Raw genomic sequence first — 27515 nt, 5'->3', positions numbered from 1 at the left:
AAATTTAAAAAAATAAATGATGGATTAAATTTTTTTCTTTATTACTACTCTGAATCCTTTATTACCTCTCTAGAGTTCCACTTTCAAATATTTTATTATGACTAATATTCCATTAATTCTCTGGATTTAAGACTATGAGATTACCTAATCCAGCATTCCCCAAAACATATCCTGTGAAACACTGGCTCTGAAAACAATGTTCACAAGTAGTTCCTCTTGAGGGTTGAGGAGAAGTTTCTATAGTCAAACCAGATCAGGAAAATCTAGGTTACATGGGTTTCCTAATAAAGACTTCTTACAGACTTTCTTATGCTGATGTGCATTATTGAACATGTGGTATTTTGACGCACCATTATTTTATGCTCCACCAGAAAAGTAAAAAAGAGTTGTCAATCAAACCATGACACAATACTTTCTTATCAAAATAATTTTTAAGCTGCATCCTCATTACCAAGATCATGAAATGTAAAAACAGCTCATCTTAGAATTTATAAAACATGGTAGTATGCAAAGTTTCTCCATTTGATGACGGGATCAGTTTTACAGGGTATTAGTAGAATGAGTGTTCATAATTTGGGAACTGATGATCTTCTAGTCCAAAGCCCTCATGAGGAAACCAAGGCTCAAAGAAGTTATGTGACCTGGTCACACACCTGGTTAATGAGAGCAAGCTCCTCGTTTGCAGCTTTCCTCATTTAATTCTCTCATTCAATATATTTCTCTCTTGAACCAATGCTTTGTTGTACATTAACATGCCCATCTTTCACTAACCCATGTGCCCACAGCCTGTTCTCACCCCTACACCACCATCCTCCCCTCCTGCTACCTCCTGCTAATTATAATTACATCTACGCGTTCCTTCAATATCCTCCAGGAGGACTGTCATTACTTCAAATCCTAATCCAAGAAGCTAGTCAGCCATTCTGGGCAGAAAGAAGCACGATGCTTCTTACTTCTTCTACTCCTTCCTCCAATAGTAAAGCAAAGGAGGAAATGTGTAAATAGAATCATAAAAACACGAAGTATGTAACTCCCTCCATTCTACAGATAACAAAATTTGGACCCAGAGTGGCCATCTTTCTCAGAATGTGCATTCCTTAAGAACAGAGATCACATTACTTACTACGTGGCATTATTCTGATACATAAGATGCTGCTACTTGTTCATCACCATTCATTCATTCAACGAATACTTATTGAACACCTATTATGTGATAGACATAATTCTAGTTGCTAAGACGGAGTAGTCAACTCAACAGACAAAAAAATCTCTACCTTTCTGTAGCTCACTTTGCAGGAACCAAGGGTTTTCCTGTAATAGAAATAGATTTTGATGATCAAACCTATCAGCATTCCCAGACTTATTTGATGTTCCACCCCTGACTTTTTATATTTTTCCAGTTTATTCTCCCTTACAGACAGGGATTAAAGTTGCACAGAATAAATTTCTGGGAAATGTCAGATAATGTTAACACTTGAGGGTAATATCTATCTGTGAACGATTTGACAAGAGTGTATTTCATTCTAAGTTTACAGATGAGGAATAGGAATAAAAGGTACAAAACAGATTCTGGGGCCAGAAAGCAAGTTGGTGGTAAAAACAAACTAGTAAATGCAGATTATGCTTCCAGTCTCTTTCTTCATCAATACCAGTAACAGGACAGCAAGCTCTGAAACTTGCTGTGATGTTATTTAAAATTTGCACAAGAAATATTAAACTATTAATCAAAACGGAATATGCCACGAAGAGCATATTCTGTGAGCGAATATGCATTTCCGTAACAAAACAAAATCTTAAAAACTATAGCTATAGAATTTTAGATTATCTTTGCTTGCTTAAAATTTAAGTAATCTAGCGAGTTAGATTAGCAGTCCATTCTTCACTTGCAATTACGTGGTTGAATACAATAAATATATCTAGTGTTGAAGGAAATGCTAACCATAGTAGTAACTGAGTAAATTTAAATTCTATAAATGTGTAGCTCTGAAAAATCACCTAAATAACGGATATGTTTGTCATCACATGGTGTGTGTGTGTGTGTGTGTGTGTATATATGTACACAGCATACAGGATCTTAGTTTTCCGACCAGGGATTGAACCTGCACCCCCTACAGTGGAAGCATGGAGTCTTAACCACTGGACCCCCAGGGAAGTCCCCATGGTATATTTTTATGACATGCATTTTTAAGTGACTAATACAAGAGCAAATATACTAAATGTAAAAAAGAGAGAAAAACGAGGTAATTAAAATAAATAAAATGGGGATTTTAAATTTTCAGATGGTTGATTTCAAATGCAAAGACACAAAAATAATTAGAGATAATTTGCCACTGCATCTCGGTAAAATCTATTCAAAGCATTTTAAATTAAAATGTATCTAGCAAAAGCGGCCATAAGAAATTCAGTCTCTAAATAAAATGTTTGGGATGAAGCTATAAGCTAGAAAAGACTGACAATGAATATTCATCAAGTATTTAGCCTCAATATTAGCGACTCTTTGTGAACTCTCATTCACGTTCCACTCCTTCATTAAACACGTGTTTGTTAAGAGCAAAAGATGGCTCGTTTTAATAAATCCTTCTATGATCTGTCAGGTAAATTACTGTGAACATGTTTAGATAAATAAACTTCTAATAATTCTACCTATATGATTCCCCAAAAGTGCATATTGTCTAGATAAATTAACTCTGTAGAATTATCATTTGTTTTCAGAACTGATAATATTTTATATTCTTTAGTCGTTAATTAGAGAATTTCTCAAACAAAATTAAAATTTACTTTTTGTTCATGCCCATTTTATCTCTGTTGCTACTAGATTTTGCTATGTATTTTATAATTATTAATGTATGTGAAGAATTTATTCTATATTTAAGAAAAAATTAACAAAATCCACATTTAACAAACCATATGCCCAACACCTTATTCATACAGATGTATTTATCATTCTATAGCAATTTAGCCTTGTGCACAAACGACTTTTAAAACTCATCTAATAATCATATGCTGTACAGCAACTTTTCAGCGTTAACTAATACTTTGTTATATCACAGAGCTACTAAAACATTTTGTTTTAGAAAAGAATATAGCTGCATTAGAGTACTCATTAATCAACATTTTAAATATAATTTTTCTTAGCTTCCAAAAGTATTTTTATTCATGCAGAAAAGGATTCATGCTTAACAGTCAACACGTTAAACTCATAACATTTTCAAGATTCTATAAAAATTCAAAACATAGCAAAACAAAATGTGAAATTTTCTTTAATTCTTGGGTGGTCTGCTGAAGAAAATTTAGCTACATATAAAACTATAAATTACTGTTAAATCAGCTATTTGGATACAAGATAAGTTAATTTATGAAAACGTGTTTTAGTTTATAGAAAGTCTACACATGATAGACAATTTCGATCAGACGTCCAAGCACAAGGGAGTTGGAATCCTGTTGAAAATGGAAAAAGGTTTTGCACTCTACAAATACTGTTTGAACATCATATAAGCAGAAAAATTTGTGGTTGTAAATCCATGTGTTCTTAACTGAATATTCTTTACATACTTTTAAGTTTTCACAATGCACCTATGTGCTAATGATATCAATAACCTTTCATGCGGTGAAAGAATGTAAATCTAGTGCCATCTACTGGGAAAAGTAGATACCGTTCAATCAATTAATTGCAAATTATTTTGTGAATTAGGGGAGTTGAAATTTGAATGTCTATTGTCTTAAAAAAACATTTGTTTCTTAAAAAAAAACTCCCCCAAAGCACTTTCAATACAAATAAATAAGTTAGGTAAGATGAACATGTAAGAATGGTGAAGTTGGAGAATAGAAGGCATTAAACTGAACTCATGGGAGAGAATTTCATTGGTGATATCAATACAGAAATAGGAAATTATACATTCTGACTAGAGTTTTTATATTGTTTTGTGTTTAGAAGGCAGGCTCTGAATCTGTGGTCAAAGAGACCTCTCTTATGAGTATCAGAATATCTAATAAAAAATCTTGAAATTATATGAAAAATTGTATAGGTGCACATATGTATTTTCTGGAGGAGAAAAGCCATAACTTTTATCAAAAAAACCCACAAAAAAACATGGAAATGGTTCGTGTTTTCAGGACGCAAAATGGTTAAAAATTAAAACTAATATAGAAAACCAATCTATTCAGTAAGTGAACAACACACCAATGACTTCAATTTTTTTAAGGTAAATACAATGTCAGATGCTATTAATGAAATAGTGCCAGCTCAAACTTGAATAGTAGTATTCCTTGTTTATGGGTATTGCTCTGGTGCTTATCTGTATTTCCTCTTTACAAATGCAGAACTTAAAGCACAGCAAACAATATTAATTTGCTCCAGAGAAAAGCAATCAAAAGAAACAGAGTTCTTAGTTCTCATGGTAAGTGTAATATGTACTTATTCCCTTCCTCAAACAGTTTATCACCAAAACTCAAATTGTTTGAGAGAAGAAGTAAAAGCAAGTTTGGATAATATACTTTGAATCTGTGTTACCATTTTTTTTGTGTGTGCTGTTGTTGTTATTTGTTTAGCTACAATGTGATTTATACCTGAGAAATCTACCATATTGTATTAATGCAATAAAGTGAGAAAAGAGAAAGTTTTTTTACAATATATTCAAAAGGCAACCAAACGCTGAACTTTAATTTAATGTCCTCATTAGATTTATTTGAGACCCAAAAAAGCCTCAAATAAATTTGTACTGTCTGTTATAGCTATCACTTCACCTATATGTAAACTTTCCAAATGTTTATTCATTCATTTAACAAATATTTATTAAGTGCCAGGCACTGTGCTAAGCTCTGGAGCCACAAGCCCCTGATTCTTAGAGAGCTGTACTTACACAGATGATAGTCTATGACTTGCAAACACCATTTGCAAAATTTCTGTCTTTAAGACTTCTAATTTCTGCATTGGAATATTATGACATAATATCTTTACAAGCTGCATAAACTGCCGAGTGGCTCTTCAATTCATGGAGACTGTTAAATATGCCACTAAAGTCAAGAGTAACAACCACATATTATGTGTATGATGTTAGAGAAAAGCACAATTTATCACTGTAATTAGTACTATTTAGACAAATACTCTCACTTGGCTGAAAGCTACCATGATATCTAGTCTAACCTACAATTAGACTTCATTTCTATCAAGCAGTGAAACTATGTATAAAATTGTGCTTCCTAATCCCTCCTAAGATAATGCTTCAGTCTTGATTTAGATGCAAGGAATTCTAATGTTCAAACATGGAAAATATTTCTGTCCTCCCACCACAACCAAGCAGATTTTTCTATAAATTCCCAGCCATTAATTAGTACTGAGTTTTAAGATTTGACTAACCCAAAGCCAAAGTAAAAACAATGATAGTTCATAAAATCACAGAATTTCAGAACTGAATAGATTATCTAATTTAAATTCCTCATTTGAAAAATAAAGACTGAGATCTGGAGAGGTTTACTGATACGTTCAAGGTCTCACAAGTTAATGACAAAGCTGTGGTTAGTTTTCTGACTCCTATTCCAGTGCTCTTTTTAATACATAAAAGAAACTGCTATAGGAAATTAAGAAGAGCTCTGAGAGAAAAAAAAATTACCTTTAATTACAAACATGAGCAAACCATAACTCAGATGCACTTAATAAGCTCTAAATTGAAATTATGCCTTATTTAAAAATAAGAAGAAAAGGAAGTCGAAGCTGAAAAATGATAGGTCAGCCTTCTGGAATATGGCCTTCATATAGGTCAATCCAGTTATAATCAACTTTAAGAGCCTGTTCCAATTATTTTTCAGTTCTGGAATTATTTCATATTGAATAAAAACTAAAATTAGTAGGGTACTGGCTAGGGAGCAGAAATCTTTTTGATTTACAGAGATTTTTGTTGCGATGGGTTTTGACCAGGGAACAGTAAATTAAAGCAAGACGTCAAACTTTTACCTTAATTTCCTATATCTCCAATTTTGACCTCTTCCCTTTCTACTTGTATAAAGTGATAAAGACCAGAATTTCCATTTCAATTTCATTTTTATTTTTCAAAATTTAAATAGTTTGTTTCACATTATTGTTAAACTTAGCAATTTCTTCAACATATTTATGTTTCTAAGAGTAAAATTCTGTCAGAGAAATGGATGGTAACAAAGATTTTGCTAACATCAAAGTTATAAAATACGTGGACACTGGAAGACTGAGTCTCATAACACTTTAAAAAATACCGGGTGCTTGAATGGCTAAGAAATTATGGAATACTATTTTAGTCAAATCATTTATCAAAATAAAATGGGTTTACAAGCCCTAAGTAAGAAAGACCGAGTCTCTCTGAGCTTCCATCAGTACTGGATAGTAAGAATAAAAGAAATGTGTTGTATGTTTATAGGACTTGAATCTGGTTCAGCAGGATGTATAAGTAAAATAAAGAGATCAAAACAACAGATTGAGATGGTTATTTCTCAAACATAAAGTGCATTTGTGGTTCCGATTAAAGTAAAAATAGTTAAATGAAAGATGGGACATATTTAAATGTTTTTAAAAGTCTATTGTACTAGAAAAATACAAAATATATATGTATGTATATTGATACAGATGTCTACAGTGAACTAGTGAACATTTATATATAGTGCTTACTACATGCCAGCCACTGTTCTAAGCGCTTTCCACATCCTAACCTATTTCATTCTCACAGCAGCCCTTTCAGGTAAGTACTATTATTATCCCCATTTTACGAACAAGGAAGCCAAGGCACACAGCCAGTTAAGTGGCAAAGCCGGAATTCAGATCCAGTCAGATTCCAGAATTTGTGTGCTCAAGCATTGTACTATAATGGTTACTTCTTAAACATTACCAGCTTTGTTGAATTTATCTTCGAATCATTTGATATCAAAATTTAAAGACACATATTTTGATTAAACAATTTCATTATGAAACACTTTAATCCCACAGTTGTCATATATCGAGGGATACCATGTTAATTAATAAGCTTCTGTAAATACTTAGCCTCCTTGGTGTATGACAAACTCATGTTACAAGAACTATGCTAGTGCTCTCATATCTTGGGTTGTTTTTTTTTTTCCAGTGGAAAACATGGTTATGTATCAGTTAAATAACTTTCATACTACAATTATTATATGTAGTATATCATTATGGAAAAGTTCCACATGGCACAGGAACTACATTGGTTGATGCTCTCCCTCAAGCTTACATACAATTCAACAAATAAACCTTGTCAGTCCTACAACTTGAATTTCTCTCTTATCTATCCCCTTCTTCCCAAACCTACTGTAATGATCATTGTTAAGGCTCTCAGTACCTCATGAGTCCCTCCAGCCTCAAGCTCCTCCAACATACTCAATGGTGGCATGCAGGGGCATGGCGGGGTAGGGGAAGCGAAAGTGTCAGGAAGAGTGGTTGTGGACCCCATGCATTAAGCTTCATTGGCCTCTCAAGTCACCACAACTAGACATAAAATCTATTTTTTTTAAAAAAATAGTGCATTTACTATTCAAGTACAGCTTCAAGACAAAAGCCTTATCCTTCTAATTAAGCCTTTTAATTAAGTTGCCATCTCCACCTTCTCATAGAAATATCTGGAACTAGCACTGAACCTTCCATCATACTAAATCAATAATCCTTATAAAATGCAAATCAAGTCATTTTACTCCCCCTTCCTCCCTTCCCCAAGATTTAAATTTTTTAAAACATCATATAAGGCACTACATGATTTGGCTACCTTCCTTACCTCTTCTACTTGCCCTCACCTACCCAAGCTAGCCATATTAAGTAACCTGCATTTCTCTGAACATACCTTGCTCTTTCAGGTCTTCATGTTTTTCCCACACTACTTCATATATTAGAAATGTCCTTCCCTCTCCTTGGACATCTGGCTAACTCTTGCTCATAGTTTGAAATTCAACTCAAGCACTATATCCTCCATGAAGCCCTCCTTAAGCTTCAGAGACCTTCCCTCCCTTCCAAAATCTCTTCCCCTAAGCAAAGAGCTAGAAGCATCTTCTGGATTCCCCTAACATCCCAGGCATAAATACTTTTAGTCTAGTCTTATCACCATATGGTTCAATGGTCTTCACACAGTTCCAACTCCATCTTGTGCTTGTTAAAGAAATTGGCTTGATCTTGTTTATCATTGTATCCTCACTGCTTCACACAATGTCTGGCACTCATAGTTAATATTCAATGAATATTTAATGAGTTGGAATTAAATTCTTTATACAGTATAGTAATAGAGATATGTATACTAAAAGAAAATATAAATAATATTGACAATAATGTTCACAGACTATATCTGGCCATAGTGATTTTCATAATAAAATTAAAATATTAAACATGAAATAAGCACATAATAAAATTTTGGACTTTTATGTCTCAGTTGTTTAAATGCTTAAACTCCCATTTTTAAAAAGGGTGGTGGCTCTAATTTAAGAACCAGTGAACACATGCTATATTAGTTCTCTTTATTTGTTCATTGTTAAATAGAACATGTTTTCTTTATAATAACTAACTTTATTACACTAAAGTTGCTCGTTTTAATTTTTTCTTTCTAAAGGAATGACCACATGTGGAATGAAAAGCATTTTCATTATCCTTTAACGAGATGAATGTCCTATTTTGTGTGATTTGGAGCAGTTTCTTATCAAGGCTGCCAGCCTCTTATGAACATTACGATTTTCAGATTGTAGTGTGCGTTAAAGAACAAGAAGATATCATGAAATATTAGTGACAATTATATACTGAGCGAGGAAACTGGACAATGTTTCCAGGGGTTGTAAGGACTGTGGAAATGAATGGTACTCAAAGCAGAGTGGTGATTTATAACCAATTTCCGTCTTCAAATTAGGGCCCAAGTAAAAGAAAACGAAATTCAGCAAAGGATTATGGTGTATCATTTCCTGCAGCAGAAACACTCCCCCACCCAGACCAGTGCCCTTACTAAGTATAGTACAAGAAGCAGCAACCTGAGGGAAGCCCACAGGCTCGCAGGGCTACTGGCTGGTTCTTTGTCACCAAATGCAGCAGGTTGAATGCAGACATCACTGTGATATCTTCACCAACAAAACGAGAGGCAAAGAACAGGGGCAAGAGCTGAGTAAGACAAAAAAAGAAAACAAAAACAAATTAAAACATCACAAATGTTAAACACATTCACTGCACGATTGATGGTTACGGTTTTATCTGGAACTGAACACACACACAGTGCTAATAAATTTCAAATGCCTATTTTTCATATGGTGGGCTTACTTTCAACCCAGGCTTATTTATATCTTATGAATAAAATACACACTATATAATAGCAGTGTAATCTGTGAACACATTTTGCAAGAGGTTGAGAAAAGAGACGAAGTTTAAAACAGTTGAAAGGAATTAACATTTACTGAGTTCCTAACAAGTGACAGGAACTGTCTAGGGCCAAATATAAATATATTACATCATTTAATTCTTACAATAAAGCTAGAAGGTAGGTTTTATCACCCAATACACATGTGAGGAAGCCAAGGCTCAAAGGTCCAAGGGCACAAAGCAAATAGCCAGTGGAAAAAAAATTAGAAAACCTTGTTCTATACAACTACAAAGTCCCGCTCTCTCCTCATACCACGCTGCCTTCTTCCAGCAATTATTTGCAAATCTCCCTCCCTGGAGAATACTGCAAAATAGTGTAAGATTAAGAGATTTCTTTTGTTAGAGTTTCATATTTTTAAAAAAATAGAGTCAAATAACCTAAGGACAACTAGGAGGCTTCACTTTATAAATAGTGTTAAGTTTGAAGAAGGCATATCAACCATGAATTTTCATTTGATTTTATGATTTATAATTTCTAGATCAATTCTGTAAATAGTGTTCAAAATCTAGCCTTAAAAAGGGTAAAAATATTTTTTAAAGCTTTTGGAAATGAATCATGTGGAAGGATCTCAAAACTGGGTGAATGTTAAACTTTAAAGAAAAGTTCAGCTAGGATTTTCCTTAAAGTTTTGTACAATCTTTCAGTTGGTAAAGATTAACTTCTAATGAAGGTGGAAGATACTAAATTAACAGTAACTTCTAATATTTTATTTTAAATTAGCATTATAAGTGACCTTAACTACTAAATGTCCAAAAATGGATATAAATTTAACGTCTCGTTCATTTCCTGACCCTCATCCCTCACCCCACCCCCCCAAAATAAAAGTCTGCTCCTGGTCTCTTCTGACCTCCTCGAAGAACAAACACATAATAAACAGTAATATATTTTACCAAATCATTCTGGAGTATATCTGACACAAATCTGCTTGTATTAACATGCCTGAACTCTGATTTCTCCAAACTAAACTCACTACAAAACTAAAACATTTTTGTGTTACTAACTGGAGACAAAAGGGAGGAAGAGGGAAGGTAAGTATCACAATGCACAGCCTGAAAGAACCATTAAACATAAATAAACATGTCATTTTTCACGAGTGACTGCAGAGCAGGGAAAATAGAGCATTCCTTTGGAGCAGACTACTGACTAATAAAAGATCAAAGGTCTATACCTCACAACACTATAAATAAAAATGTATTTTTTTCCTGTGACCTTCTCTGTGAGGAATAAAGTACGCACGGTAAATGTAATTACTTAGCAAAGCTGCAGCCTCATTGTGCTCCTGCAGCTGACTATAAAACGTCTTCCTATCCTGTTTCATCAACTGCTGTACCAGGCGGCCTGCGCGCCTACCGATGGCCACGGCCATCTGGCTTGTGTCAAAGCCAGCGCACAGGAAGAAAGGGAGTGATGTCACTCTGCAGGTCAGGCAAAGAACAAAGATGCATTCTACAATGAAAAGCTGAGGGCCTCAAATACCAGGGGGCCCTCCAGCATGATATGACGGAGTGATTTAATGTTCTGCCGGTTGCATTTATTTCTACCCAAATAGCCAGGGCTCCATCTAGTGGCAAATTAGTTTTGCCCAGTTTTCTTTAAAAGTGAACCCAGCTACATTAGCACCAACAAAGTAGAGCAACAATGTGATTACTTTTAGAGCTATCTAACCTTTTTTACACTGAAGAATGCAAAAGTACAATTTATCACAGTGCTCTCCATTGTCAAATCCTACAAAGCATGCATTTCATAGGTTAGGATTTGATATAACCCTAATTATTTTAATGTTTGCAAGGATAACTGAAAAAGTAGCTAATTTTGCAAAAATGCATATAAAGTGACATTACGTACACACTACCCTGAAAAAATGTAGCTGAGGTGGAAAGTGAAAAACAGTTCTAAAGAATGGATACATGCATCTGGATGCCTTGGTGAAATCAAACTCATAGTTATATTCCACAAAAGAATCATAGTTAATATGGCTCTAACATGTGACACCAGGAGCAACTGTTCTTTAGAACAGAAAAATGAATATTTTTATGCTGAAATGATTTAACAAATTTAATTTTTTTAACAAATTTAATTTTTAACTAATGTTCTTCCACTTAGTTTTTCTTTCTTTTTTTTTAAAAAAAATATTTATTTATTTTTTATTTTATTTTTGGCTGCATAGGGTCTTAGTTGCGGCTCGCAGGATCTTTGTTGAGGCATGCGGGATCTTTTGTTGTGGTGCACCAGCTTCAGGGCACATGGGCTCTGTAGCTGTGGCACGCAGGCTCTCTAGTTGAGGCACACGAGCTCAACAGCTGTGGCACACGGGCTCAGTTGCCCCGCGGCATTGTGGGATCTTAGTTCCCTGACCAGGGATCGAACCTGCATCCCCTGCGTTGCAAGGCGGATTCTTTACCACTGGCCACCAGGGAAGTCCCCACTTAGTTTTTCTTAGTTTATGTTTGCAATAAATGAAATCAAACACTGACAAACCAATCTAAAATGCAGAATACATTTAGATGAAAGATATATCACAATGGATGGGTGTGATCTATGAGATCAGACTACCTGAGTTTGAATCCTTGTCCGGCTCCTAAGGAATTGTGTTACCTTGGAAAAGTTGCTTACCCTCTCAGTGCCTTAGCTTCCTCAACTCAAAAATAACAATTAAATAAGTTAATTGGTAAAAAGTGCTTGAAATAACTCCTGGCACATAGTATATGCTCACAAACATTAGCTCTTATTATTATTTAAATATACAAATATTTGCTTTATTTCAGAATTATATGAATTGGAAATTTCTAACAGTCCATTTATACCCAATCCTACTTAGGGTTAGCAGGCCATTCTGCAAACATAGAATCCTATTTAGGCCAGAAGATGCACTACTCTTGGATTGATTTCCATGGTAGGATAAAGATCTCCTCAGGATAATAGTCGATGAAACCCTTGCCATATGGCAGGCACCGTTCTAAGCACTTCATATTTGTTAGCTCTTTTAATCATCAGGAACTTATAAGGTACATATTATCATTTTCCCATTTTTAGATGTAGAGATTGAGGCGTAGGGAGGTTAAGTAATCTACATAAGATGTTAACGGCTGGTAAGAAGCACAGCCCTTAAGTAACTGGACGGAAAGATTTAACAGATTTGAACCCAAGCCATCTGTTATAGTTCCAGGGCCAGTGCTCTTGACCACTACACAACTGGCAATGAAAAGCCTGAGGTTGTTACCAATCCACTCTAGACACTCTGATTCTATGTTCTCCTAATAGACAATGTGGCTGATAGATTTAATCTTTCTGTCCCACCACATGCAGCTCCTCTTTCCCTTTCACCTTCAAATCGTTTCTCTAAATGCCTTGGATACATCTTTAGGATATATAACCTAAAGATGCCTAGAATTGAGTCCACTTGCACCTACCAAAGCTTCAATATGTTGATAATACGGTACTTTTGAGAGTCAAACAAACCAACAGCTACTCCTCCCACTCCCCCCGCAAAAATATCTGAGTTTCAGTTAGGCAGCTTTTTTCCCATTGTGCTCCCTGAGCTGCTTGGATGAGGACCCTAGCCAGAAACAATCCTAAGTCCAAAAAGAGGCAAAAGAAGCACATTCTTCTAAGTGGTGACAATCTTTGGGAAAAGAATTAGCATTAAACACCTCCTAGAAATCAGCACTGAGCAAAAACCACCCAGAAAATCTATAATTCCTCAAGTTTATCCTCAACTTCTTCACTTTTGTATTGCTTTTGACTCAAATAATTGCACCGATGAATAACATTTATAGATAACCAATATTTTTTTTTAATGCCAGTCACAATTTACACATCTTTCTAATCTCCCAGAATATCTAGCACATCACTTTGAAATTATTTGGTGTTAAAAAATATGGGTTGAACAATACCTAATGAGCAGTATCACACTATGTGTTGAGAATAGAATTAGATTACGTAATTGTCTATAATTTTCTGCTTAAATTTTTTAATGATTCCCCATTGCATATTGCAGGGTTTCCCAAACCATGTTCTGTGAAACAGGCAATACCCCTTCAAACAAATTTAGTAATGGAAATGCTACTCAATATAAAGGGTCTGAGAGGCTTTACAATAAAATGCACCTGCTTAACTTTCTCTCAACTGGTGCCTCTCAAATGGTTTTGACCTTACAAAACCCCTTCCTTTCCTATCGCCATCCCACAGAACACATTCTGGTAAATCCTTTGGATAACATCCAAATTCCTGAACAAAGCAACTAAAGTTCTACATCTAGCTGCTGCCTAACTCTTCACCCCTTTCTCTTGCCATACCTCCACATTCCAACCCACCCCATGCTCCTGCTATACCAATATACTCATAACTTCCCCCAAATAGGTCTGCTGTTTCCTATTTCCACCTCCACACCTTTCTTCATTCCATATCCTTACTGTCCTTTCACCACTCCCAACTCCCACCACTCCTAACTTCTCCCATTTGGGTCCCCAGTGAGGCACAAAGCATGATGTCATATCCCCTACAACAATTTTCAAGGCACTGATTTGCCTACATCTCTGTCTCCCTCTTCTAGATTATAAACCTCTTAAGCATAGGGACAGTGTCTTTTTCATCTTTGTATCCCAATACCTGGCACCTAACAGCCATTCATTTATTGAGTGAAAGAATGACTATATAAATAACTGATTCTATGGAAATGAGTTTTCTGGATCATCATTTCCCACCCTGCTATCTCTGCCATCTCAACTGTTAATGGTGCTTAAATGTAAGAATCTAAATTAAAACCAGTTGGTTCCTTCATAGGAATCAGCAGTTTCTGTGAAGAGGTGGGAAGTTGAAAGTGCAATCTGACTTGAGATCTAGATAATTCAAATGCCCTATTTTGGTCAAAAACTTTTACTTCTCCATCTTTTTTAACCCCTAGAACTCTGACATCCAAAATTTGACTAACGTTAGTTTGTTAGCTTTTGGGTTTGGGTTTATTTTTATTTCCTTTCACTTCTTTCCTTGCAGTTGAACAATCAACTGCCAAAGAGATGATATAAACAGGGAAGCGGGGAACTTACAAAGTTGGTAATTAGCTCAAGAATAAATGAGCTGATTGTGCTAGTGGATTTAAAGCGTCAAACCACCTAAAGGTCAAATCCCTTTCCAATAAATGCCAAAAGAATGTCTACATCAGTGGTTTTCCACAAGCTAGTAAAATGTCCCCCCCAAACTGCAAGGGCCAGCCAACAGTTGACAAATTTGAATTTTGTCAGGTAAGGACAAAATAAAAACAAAAAGCGCCAAACCCTAATCTCACCATAATATCAGAAAAGAAAATTATATTAACACCAAGAACTCAGAAAGCAATCTCAAGATAAAGAACATACTTTTGAATAATATATTTAAGTTTTGTGGGAAAACATTTCATTGTTGCTATTTTTCTCATTTCTTTACGAAAAGAAGGCACTTCATCATGGACTAGCATTTGGAAACCACTAATTTAAATGTCTACAATAAAGTTCTATACCTGGCACCCAGTTTATGCTCAACTAATGTTTGCTGAATGAATGATCAATCAGTCATTTACTTCTCAAAATCAATTGGCCAAATTGCAGAATCGGGCATCTCTTTTATTAAGCAGAGATCTTTCTGTATTTGTTATAAGAAACAATAGAACCCTGGCTACTCAGAATCCTCAATCTTCCAAACCATTTAGAGATAACACTTTTTTTTTAAATAGACACATTTTATTTTATTTATTCTTTGATGTGGACAATTTTTAAAGTCTTTATTGAATTTGTTACAATATTGTTTCTGTTTTATGTTTTGGTTTTTTGGCCTCAAGGCATGGGATCTTAGCTCCCCAACCAGGGATCGAACCTGCACCCCCTGCACTGGAAGGCAAAGTCTTAACCACTCCACTGCCAGGGAAGTCCCTAGAGATAACAATTTTAAGATACCAAATTTTACTCAGCTCACCTGTATAAATTCTTACTACATGGAAAACAATGTTTTAGGAGCTGATGAATATGCAAAGATGTAAGATATAGTCTGTGCTGTCAAAAAGCATATTAGCTTAGATGGAAACATAAAATATGTACTCAATGCCTTTACAGAGGTAGAAGTAAAGTACATGGAATTTCAGGGGAAGGAGAATTGCCTCCAGCTTTGGGAGAGGGAGTGGCAGGGATATGGGGGGTTGGGAACTGAAGAAAAGTTGCATAAAGAAGAACATTTTCTTCAATATCTCCAGGGTTAGCCATTTTTTAAACTTTTTGATCTTAGGATCTCTTTACACTCCTAAAAAAGTTATCAAGGACCCCAAATGCTTTTCGTTTATGTGGTTATACCCATCAATATTTACTATATTAGAATTAAAGCTGAGTAATTTTTAAAACATTTGCTTATTCCATTAAGAATAACAAAAATAAAAATAACAATACATATTACAAAAATGACATTTTCAGTGAAAAATAACTATATTATTCAAAACAAACAAAATATATATTTAATGAGAAGAGTTTTATACTTTTTTTGCAAATCAAGTCTCTTTAATATCTGGCTTAACAGAAAACAGCTGGATTCTCATCTCTGCTTCTGCATTCAATCTGTTGTGATATGTTGTTTTGGTTGAAGTATATTCATGAATGAAATCTCGCCTCACTCAGATAAGTAGTTGGAAAAGGGACGAATATTTTAATAGCTTTTTCAGATAACTGTAGACATTCTTCTTTGATATTACACCAAAATTCAACAATGATAATCTAAAACTATGTATTGTCAATGAACTTTTCATACTATTACATTAAATTTCATTGGTCTATCTTACATTTTGACTGGATCTTTTAACTTTGCATGATTTTGTAACATCACGCACTGTTCATTTGGAAAACATTGGTTCAATGGGTTATGCAGATCTTTCACATGCTGACACATTACATTATCAATATCAAAAATATTCATTAATGTCACCACTGATTTCATCAGATAAATCGTTAAATGTTGAGAAGCTGTCAAGCTCACAGTGGCAGATACAAGCCTTCCAAAATTTTATTTTTTAACTTGAAATCTCGAATTTTATCATTGCCGACAATACAGTCAGTTGTTTTCCTTAAAGTGACAGAATCACTTCATTCATTTTTGAGAAAATACTTGCCAAATACCCAAGTTTAAATAACTATCATTTGTCTGTCGGTCATTCTGTCAAGTGAAATGGTGTTTCAAACAAGCGCACCAGTGCTTTTTCCTGGAGACGGCCACTGTACTTTGCAATGTGGAAGCTCTTTATAAAAGTGTATTTCTTGGGCTTCCCTGGTGGCGCAGTGGTTGAGAGTCTGCCTGCCGATGTAGGGGACACGGGTTCGTGCTCTGGTCCAGGAAGATCTCACATGCCGCGGAGCGGCTGGGCCCGTGAGCCATGGCCTCTGAGCCTGTGCGTCCGGAGCCTGTGCTCCACAATGGGAGAGGCCACAACAGTGAGAGGCCCGCGTACCACAAAAAAAAAAAAAAAAAAAAGTGTATTTCTTGTTTCTTCACACAGAATAATAAAAGATATGCACTTAAGATCTAGAGTTAATAAAATTAATATAAATCTTACTTCATCAAGGACATTCTTAAGTAAAAATGGCCTTTTCTCCTGTTTGGATGTTAGTGAAGAATGGAATGACTGCTAAAAAGGTTTGCTACACCTGCCTAGCTTCACACTAAGACAACAGCAGTTTCACCTGCTTTGGCTTTTGCAACATCAACGCAAATGTCAACACAGTGAAAAAGGAAAATAAGGTCGTAGCATTAGTCTGAAAATAGTTTTGCCTTTGTGAATCCCTTGCAAAGCTCTCAGATGCCAGGGGTCCTTAGTCCACGCTTTGCGAACTGCTGGTCTGGCCCTCCGGTTGGTCCGTAACAAGCACAGTAAATGTTTCATAAGCACTCATTGAGTAAGTGAACGGTGGACAGAGGAATACATTTATAACTTACCCCATGCTGTCTAGCAAAAAACAAATGGTTAGAAAATAATACCAGTAGTATGTAGACCTCTTACTACTTCTAGAGCTAATTAGTACATTTCTTACTTCATCTAGTCTGTGGACAAATGCAAATGCAAAATTTTGAGCTATTTTATCAAAGTGAGTAGAATAGTTATGGCAGATTTCTGAAAGTAACAGTCAGAGTGCTACAACCCAATTTTCTCAGCACCACTCCTTGAAATTCACAAAAGTATATGTCTGCTAGGGGATAAGAAAACAAATTGTGAATTAGTGCTATCTCCAGAAAAGGAAAATTAATTTGTTGATAAATTCTCACATTTATTGAACCCATATCATGTACATGGTACTATTAATTCATATACTGCTAGTAGAATAATCAAGGAATACAAACTTTTGGAAATGATTGAGAATAATAGAAGTTGTATCATTAAATAAGTTTAGAACCAGAAAAAAATCTTGATTAACACCTAATACATAGATTTTTGAACATGAAGTGACCACCCAGCAAAGGTAAAATAATTAGTTGAAAGGTGTTTCACAAGTAATTTGTTTAAAATTGTCTTTAGATGCTGAAGTTTGAGGATAAAGTTTTTAACAAAACAACTAGGATGAAATTAGAGTTATCTCTTTAATAATGTCACATTTCCTTCTGAAACGTCTTCTTGAGTGGGAGAAAGCCTGCGCGCAGCAACAAAGACCCAACGCAGCCAAAAATTAAAGAGAAAATGGTGGAGGTAGAAGTAGCACCAGGAATGCATAGCTTGGACCATCTGTTCCTCAGTCTACGATCATCATCTGTGTATGACTATGTGAGGATGTTGCTCATGAAATATCATCCATCATGTGTATCTCAGTGGAAAAAAAGTGGGAGAAACGATGAACTGATCCAAACCACTTGTTTTGTCAATAGCAAAACTGAGATAAAGAGACCTATTGAAGGTCATACAGCCATTTGGAGAAAACATTAGGCTAAAACTCCTTTTTATCTACATGTTGTGGCATCTGTGTTTTCTTTATTATTCAGTTCACATAAAAAGTAAGAAAAGGACATAAAGAATTGTACCTAATATTGACAATGCTAGGGTTACAGTGTGTCCATTAAGAAGGTACACCAATGGTATAATTAAAATAGAATTATGGGGCTTCCCTGGTGGCGCAGTGGTTGAGAATCTGCCTGCCAATGCAGGGGACACAGGTTCAAACCCCAGTCCAGGAAGATCCCACATGACGCGAAGCAGCTAAGCCCGTGTGCCACAACTACTGAGCCTGCGCTCTAGAGCCTGCAAGCCACAGCTACCGAAGCCTGCAAGCCACAATTACTGAAGCCGGCGCGCCTAGAGCCCGCGCACCACAACAAGAGAAGCCACCGCAATGAGAGCCTGCGCACCACAACGAAGAGTAGACCCTGCTCACCGCAACTAGAGAAAGCCCGCATGCAGCAACAAAGACCCAACGCAGCCATAAATAAATAAATAAATAAATTTAAATAAAATAGAATTATGGACATTAAGTCCATCTTCTGATGTTAATTATAACTCTATTAAACGCTATCTTTTTTTCAGGATTCCTGTTTTGTAAAGCATCTAGTCAAATTCAGGGATTTATTCATTCTCACATTAATGTTTTAAAACTTCTATCACCAATATAGAATACAAATCTTTTTCTTTTAAAATATATATATTGGGCTTCCCTGGTGGTGCAGTGGTTGAGAGTCCGCCTGCTGATGCAGGGTGCCCCGGTCTGGGAGGATCCCACGTGCCGCGGAGCGGCTGGGCCCGTGAGCCATGGCCGCTGAGCCTGTGCGTCCGGAGCCTGTGCTCCGCAGCGGCAGAGGCCGCAACAGTGAGAGGCCCACGTAACGCAAAAAAAAAAAAAAAAAAAAAAAAAATATATATATATATATATATATATAGATTTCACAGTCCATTGATTACACAATGTAGTTTCAGTGTCTACATTACATGTGTTTCATCTAAAAAGTTTTTCTTAATATTTAAAAAGTGCCAACAGGAAAGCAAAACCCACACAAACAAATCACTTTTGATTACTATTAAAAAATGCCTTCAGAATTTTTCAGTCTTTTTAACTGTTTCGTTTCGTTGTGTTTGTACAATACAGTTTTGCTTTTCTAGTACTTGAGTTCAAATTTAAACCTTCTCACTGACTAGTTATGTTTCATTTGACAAGGTTTACTCTAAGCTTTGAAAGTCTCATCTGGATGTCTGGAGTTTGTAATAGTTTCCTTGCAAGATTGTTACTAGAGGAGCACCTGGCACACACATACCTCTAAATTAATACTACGATTCCTTCCTTAAGTAACATTCCCTGTTGATAATTTGTTCCCCGTGGAACTCACAGAACTGAAGCTCAATGCCTTTTAGTGACATTTTATATGGTTGATTTTTCTTACTGAAAACATTCTTCACTTGACTTTTCTATTCTACACAGTATTGTTTTCTTCCTCCCTTTCTGGAAATTCCTTCTCTATCTCTTGGGATATTTCCTTCTGATTTCCAAACTGTGACTAAACTCCAGAGATATCCCTTTAGTACCCTCTGTATTTCTCACTATTTAATCTCTTTCTTACAGATCTCACCTATTCTAACAACTTCAACCATCATTTATTGACAGATAACTATACAGATCTAGCTCTAATGCTCTATCTTCTAATAACTACTGGATAATAATAACATCAACTTGCACTTGCATGGTATAGTCTTATATGGCTTATAAGAATCTTTAGTCCCACCTTATATTGTTATTCAAATATCTTGCATGTGTGCATCTTATTATTGATATTGTTACTAATAATCATTTTTGAGTACCTGCACGAGGTGATCATGTATATGTGTATCTAATATCATTTAATCCTCATGTCAACCCTGAGGTAGGAACTGCTATATGTGGTAGTCATTAGTGCTATTTGCCCCACATTTCTGGCTCTCCATTTTCCAGGCACATGGTAGAAATGCACTTTCTGGCCCCCTGTGGTTCTTGAGACTGTGTCACTAGTTCTGGGCAATAAGTTGTGAACAGTGATACTGTGTGCCACTTCTAAGACAGATCACTTAATTGTTGGCGTGAGACTCTCCAGAACAGTGATCAGCAATGTTCTATAATTAGATGATGACTGCTCCATTAACCATGATCCTGGAATAGGAGACATGGAGCAGAGTTCCCATCTGACAGACAATGAACATGCAATACAAGCAAGAAATAAAACTTCAGTGGTTTAAGTCACTGGAATTTGGGGATTATGTGTTCCAGCAGAAACTAAGGTTCAGAGAATAACTTGCGTGAGGTCATACGGCCAGTACTGGAGCCAGAATTTGAACTGAAGTCTATTTTAATCTCCTGTAGGACATTAAAAAATTTCTCAATGGGCTTCCCTGGTGGTGCAGTGGTTGAGAGTCTGCCTGCCGATGCAGGGGAAACGGATTCGTGCCCCGGTCCGGGAGGATCCCACATGCCGCGGAGCGGCTGGGCCCGTGAGCCATGGCCGCTGAGCCTGCGCGTCCGGAAACTGTGCTCCGCAACGGGAGGGGCCACAGCAGTGAGAGGCCCGCGTACCGCAAAAAAAAAAAAAAATTCTTCAATGGCAGGGACTCTTATGCCCCAGATTGCGGTCCTTGTTTAGGAAAACAACAGGGTCTGGAAGGTTGAGAAGTCCAATGTTAAAAACAATGAGACCACTTTGAAAAGCCCAGGGTCTTTCTCTCATTAGTCATCCCTTCTATTCCTAAGTATCCCAAAGAGATTCTTACCATGGTCAGAAGATACGGCTCTCCTCTCATATCCAGACATAAAGGTTAGGAGAGAGTTACTTCATCTTGGATCGTCTGTAGCTAACAAATTAGTCCCAACCCTTCAAGAACTAAATGTTTCACTCAGCTGCAAAACTGATTGAGTAGCTCCTGGTGACAATAAAATGACTGATTACGAAGATTTCATTTCCTGAAGTGACTGAAAGCTCCCTGGGCACTAACCAGATCCTCTGTACCTTCTTACTGATCTAATAAGTCAGTGCCCAGGTGCAGACCTTAGAAACAGAGTGCCCTGATTTTAATCAATCTATAAATGTAAGAAAAAAAATTCGTTGCCATGATGCTAAAAAAAAAAAGTTTGTCCTTCCCAGTGGCTCAGGGATCATGACCCTGGCCCTAAGGAAAAGGAACTGTAACGGTTCATTTTTTGACCTGTAAGTAAACAATATATAAAACAATAAGATTTTGGAGACAACCTATAGACAAAGATTTGACTGTGGTTGCAGAACAGAATGTAAACATTAGTAACTTCACATTTTAAAACAAAAGGTACTCCCCTGGTGGCTCAGTGGTTAAGAATCCACCTGCCAATGCAGGGGACACGGGTTTGGGCCCTGGTCCAGGAAGAACGCACACGCCGCGGAGCAACTGAGCCCGTGCGTCACAACTACTGAACCCGCGCTCTAGAGCCTATGCTCTGCAACAAGAGAAGCCACTGCAATGAGAAGCCCATGCACCACAACGAAGAGTAATCCCCACTCGCTGCAACTAGAGAAAGCCCGCGCAGCAATGAAGACCCAACGCAGCCAATAAATAAATAAATAAAACAAAAAGAAAATGTACATAGCTAACAAAATGTAAAGAATGCCTGGAAAGAAAGGCAGAATAAAGGGTGAGAGTATCAGGACCCCCATCTTATAAACTAGAGAATTAGGAGTTATTAACTAGACTGCAAAATGCTAACTGGACCCTTAGAATCCATTCTTCCTTCTCCATATTAGTAATACAACGCTCTGAAATTTTAGCTGAACATAGAGCTACATTTCTCTGCCTCCTTTGCAGCTAATTGTGAATATGATACTACGTTCTAGCCAGTGGAATGATGTGTGATCTTTCAAGTCACCTCCTTTAAAGACAACGTTATTTGCTTTAGACTTCCTCTTTCCCCTGGAAAATGGCAAAAACTTGGACACTGGGATGGAAGCTACTTGAGAAAGGCAGACTTAACAGATCATGAAGCAAAGCTACTTACTCACCAACTCAACCTTAGGCTATTACCTACCTTAGGCTATCATGGAGGAGAAAAATAAACTTCTACTTATGTCAGTCACTCTACTTGGAATCTTTTTGTCACAACAGCTTGTCATGTAGCCTATCAAAAGTTCATGAGCAAATAAATTATTTAATGTTACAAAAGTGAACAATAAGGGAATTTTAAAAATCAACAAAACAATAAACAAGGGTAGACAAAATGGAGAAGAAAGAGCAGATAAATCCTTATTTTTCATAACTGGATATTATCTGAAATTGATGAATCAAGAAATACTACCAGAAGAATGATTTTCACAGGAGTGAGGTGAAGATAAGAAGGGATAGAGTTGGAGGCTGTTGCTTTTCACCTTAAGTTCCCTTGTATAAAGAACCATGTGCCAAAAAAAAAAAAAGCTTAGACGTGCTAAAAAAGATGCAGTGCCTCAATGGACCATTTCATCTAAAGAAAAACTTGCTAATGCAGGCTGAACAAATCCTGTCCTATGCCTGCGACTATAAACTACAGTTATCTATATCGATCACTAAAAAACTGTTTTTAATGAGTTGAATATAAGCCCTAAAAATAGGTATCTGTAAGTCATGCTTCAAATATTTTAAGTTAGAACTCTGCCACCATTCCAGGAATAGAAAGCTTTAGCACTGGAAACTGCAAATAAATATTTGCTTTTGTGTCAGAATTTCAGCATCCTTCCCCTCCAAGTTTACTTTCTATTGCAGAAAGTAAGAATTTTCTCATGAAAATTGAGAACTGCCTCGTAGCTTGTATCTGATAAAGCAGATAAAGGAGAAGTTTTATGAAAATGTAGTCCTTCTATTCCACTGAAAAGTAAATCTTAATGGCCTCTATCAACTATCTTTTAACACCATGTTGAACTTGGGAGAAAGGAGAAGCCCTGAATGAGATCATAAAGTGAAAGAAATAAATTACTTTGCCTAATGTTGTTTCTACTTTGTCCTCAATGGTTTTCTTCATTAATTTTAGATGATTAAATCATGTTTTAAAAAGAATTTAGGTATTTCATGTGCACCTCAAACTGTTTATCACATCCAAAACTCAATTTTTTTCTTTCTTCACCAATGTATTATTCTTTCTGTATTCCTGATCCTGTTAGAAAGTACTTCCATTCTACACAACCACTAAACCCCAAATCTGGGAGTCATCCTCAATTATTTTCTATTTTAATCTTTCATACTTAATTAACACCAAGTGCTGTCAATCTTATTTCCAAGATATTGCTCAAATACATTCTTTTCTTTTCATCTCTCATCTAGAATATAGTAATGGCCTCTTACTGGTCTTCCTGCCTCTACCCTGACTCCCCTCACAGCCAGTCTCCATACTGCTACAGAAGTGATGTATACGCGCTCTGACCATGTCAGAACACTGCTTCATGTACTTCCATGGCTCATTAACACCTATGGGGAAAGAACCTATCAGATTCATTTCTTTTCCTATCTTAACTTCAGTCCCCAACACTCCCTGGTACACAGTGGTACAATCCATTAACTCTCTTGTCCTTTACTTTATCTCTAGTACCTCACCAGGTGCCTAACCTCTAATAAGTATTCAATATGTGTTTGTTGAATGAATGAATGAAGATTCTCTTCTGATAACAGTCAACTATTGTTTCCCACACACCTTTTCCACCCTTATCATATCACCCATATTTTTCATACCACATAAAGAATGAAATCTTCATTTTTAAACTTCAAGACCCAGTTTAGATATCATCTCCTCTGGGAAAATTTTTTTCACAGCTATTCTTCTCACCCTTCTCCCCAACCCTTCCATTAGAAAATGAATCAATTCTACCTCTATACTACTTCCTACTTCAGTACCTCTATTATTTATCTATTACTGCACGTTAGAATTTTAGATAGATTTTAGAATTTTAGATATAGATAGATAGATAGATAGATAGATAGATAGATAGATAGATAGATAGATATGCTTCTCCTAAAAACTCCTTGAGAGCAGCCAGAGGTATTCACTTCTGTAAAATAAAGCCTCAATAAATGCTTTCATAGAACTGAACTCAAATGTCACTTCCGGGCTTCCCTGGTAGTGCAGTGGTTGGGAGTCCGCCTGCCAATGCAGGGGACACGGGTTCGTGCCCTGGTCCAGGAGGATCCCACGTGCCGCGGAGCGGCTGGGCCCGTGAGCCATGGCCGTTGGGCCTGCGCGTCCGGAGCCTGTGCTCTGCAGCAGGAGAGGCCACAACGGTGAGAGGCCCGCGTACCAAACATGTCACTTCCTCTGTTTTCCCCCATCTCTGTTCATAATGTCCTAGTTTGCCCAGGACTAGAGTCCTATCCTATACCCAGGAAGTGCAGTATACAGGAAAGAGTCAGAACTGGGTTTAACTTCTGACTCTATCACTTAACCAGCTGATAAATCCTGAGCAAATTAGTTTCTTGTCTCTGATTCCTAACCTGCATAATGTAGACCATAGCACTTATTTCACTAAGTTTTGGAAGGATTAAGTGAGATAACTAGCAGGCTGCTCAGTGAATTTTACTTCCCTTACTGAGAAGGAAAAGCAGAGGAGGTCTGAGATACCATGTAGAGATACAGATAGAGAATGAGAGTGTATGCATGTGTGCATGTTTGCATGAGTGTGCATGCGTTCGTGTGTGTGCATGTGTGTGTGTCTGGGTTGGAGGGTTTAATTAGTTCCATTTTGGGCAGGGTAAGAATGAGGTGATTGTACAACAGACAACTCAGGTAAGATTAATTTAAGATTGATTTTTCTATTTCAGTAATTATGTTTTAGTGATTGTCAAAAAATCATTATCTTTGGCAAAAAGGAACAATTTCAAGTTTTGCAACCAACTGTTTCAGTCAATTATATAGAGTGATATAAATTTATGCATGCATGAGGCAAATGTACTAATAAAACAGGAATCTGACAAAGTAAACTTTGGTCAACTCTAATTTGAACATATCAATAGCAGTTATAAAATACTGTTGTAATTCAATTAAAACTGCCAATATCATTCACTCTTACTCAAAGATAAAACTATTCTAGGACTTATAACTAATTTTGCATCATGATCCTGAGAATTATCTAGAACTTTAGAGGTACCGAATTCCCAGTAGTAACCTTGTAACTGATATTGATTTGTCATCTGGGAGGCAAGAATTCTACCACTGAACCACCAATGCCTTTGATTTGTCATCTGAGTGTCGGTAACTTCCATTGTTCCCAGGTACTTCTTCCATAGGGAATGCTAGCAACATTTTATATTCTATAATTACAGTACTATTTGCATTCAGATTATTCTATAAACATTTTCTAGCCTCCTAATTATGCTTTTTTGGATTCAATTAAATATTTTTTTGCAAGGGAAAGGTAACATGTTATACAACATTCTGTATTTCCCTCAGGTAACAGGAGAGCTCAAGAACGACATCAACTCTTGGATAGACTCTAGCCAAATGGCACATGAATCAAAATATCCTTAAGAATGATGAAGTTAAGGTGTCAAAGGTATGGTCATAATCGCTGAATGCAGTAGATGTTATTACATAATTAAATGAAAAAGATAAAAACAGTCCTTAAAAGAGTGAACATATAATATAAAAATAACAATTCAGCAACAATCATGTAGATCTACAGGTCCCACTTTAGTTAACAAAAGCAGAGTGGGAAAAAAATAAAATAAAAGAATCCAAAATTCTTCCTGCAGAGAAGGGCAAAACGCTGTTGAATCTTACTTTTTTTAATTTGATGACTAGATTAGTTCAGGTTTAATGATATTTTTAAACACTTGTTCAAGGCCGTGGAACCTAAAATATGATGTCACTGTTTCAATCCCTATGAAAGATAAAAGTAAATAAAACATGGAAACCATATGCCAAAGATTGAAAACCAAGGGGAAAAGATCATAAAAAAAGGGATAAAACAGCAGGACAAAGAGTGTCATCAAATATGTCCATGATCGGGACTTCCCTGGTAGCGCAGTGGTTAAGAATCTGCCTGCCAATGCTGGGGACATGGGTTCGATTCCTGTTCTGGGACGATCCCACATGCCGCGGAGCAACTAATAAGCCCGTGCACCACAACTACTGAGCCCGCGTGCCACAACTACTGAAGCCCGCGCACCTAGAGCCCGTGCTCTGCAACAAGAGAAGCCACTGCAATGAGAAGCCCTTGCACCTCAATGAAGAGCAGCCCCCGCTCGCCACAACTAGAGAAAGCCCGTGCGCAGCAACAAAGACCCAACACGGCCAAAAATTTAAAAATAAATTAAAAAATATATATGTCCCTGATAACATAAAATATAAATGATTTAAATGCACCTACTGAAAAATGACTCTCATATAGTTACAAAACAAATAAATGGTATAGTGGGATCAAAAAGAAAAGAAGCAGAAAGAAAAAGAGAGACTGCATACATGCATACATACATGTGCACACGCAAGTGCACACACACACACAGACAAAAGTGGCAACACGAATAAATATCTTTTAAGAGAGAACACACTCATGTTCTCCCTTAATCAGATTCCTACCAGTTCCCACTGAAATGGTAAATAGAATATAAAAATAGAGGAAATCTATATATATATATCAGCCCTGGGAACTAAAATAGGATAAACTTGTGCAAGATAAAGTACAGAGGATGTGTTGAAGAAAAGGCCAACTCCCAACTCGTCCATGTGCAAACACTGTTCCTGCAAGTTAGTGAAAGAGAATCCAGGATTCTAAATAGGAGGAGCCAAGTCAAGAGAACAGGTAGGTCAAAGGTATGTAGAGCTTGATAACAGGCACAGGATATGTATGTCTAGATCCCATAGGTCACTGCAGCAAGCACTTCTGACACTGAAAGCCACACTAAGCAGGGGTACTGTGGCGATGCTTAAGCCTAGCGCACCAAGGATTTGGGAAGCACTGTCAAGGTTGACTTTTGAAAAAGACAGTCAAAACTGGGAAATACTCGGGGCACTGCCTGGAATTTCTGATGTCACCCTAATTAGAGAAAAGAAACTTCAACCCTAAGGCAATACTTCTTGCTAGAGCCACCTCCAGTTCTGATGCTGCTTCCCTCCTCTCTACCTGAGGCCCCTGAAGTCTGAAAGTTAAACTATGGTAAACCAAAACTTTTCTCTTCTCCCCTTTTATCACCTTGAAAGATTAAGAAAAACACAACAAACTCAGCTA

General features: G+C 36.6%; 1 protein-coding gene across 1 annotated transcript in view; it reads right to left on the bottom strand.

The window, feature by feature from the left end:
- Positions 1 to 27515, bottom strand: part of MSRB3 (methionine sulfoxide reductase B3) — a gene marked incomplete at its 5' end in the record, with an annotated part of 164478 nt that overhangs the window by 123744 nt on the left and 13219 nt on the right. Inside the window, 1 exon segment of the mRNA XM_082665631.1 lies at positions 8977 to 9103. Coding sequence (XP_082521757.1) covers positions 8977 to 9103 — 127 coding nt within the window.

Source organism: Grampus griseus, assembly GCF_964374135.1.
Source record: "Grampus griseus genome assembly, chromosome: 11".
NCBI lineage: Eukaryota > Metazoa > Chordata > Mammalia > Artiodactyla > Delphinidae > Grampus > Grampus griseus.
This window is presented reverse-complemented; position numbering and strand designations above follow the sequence as displayed.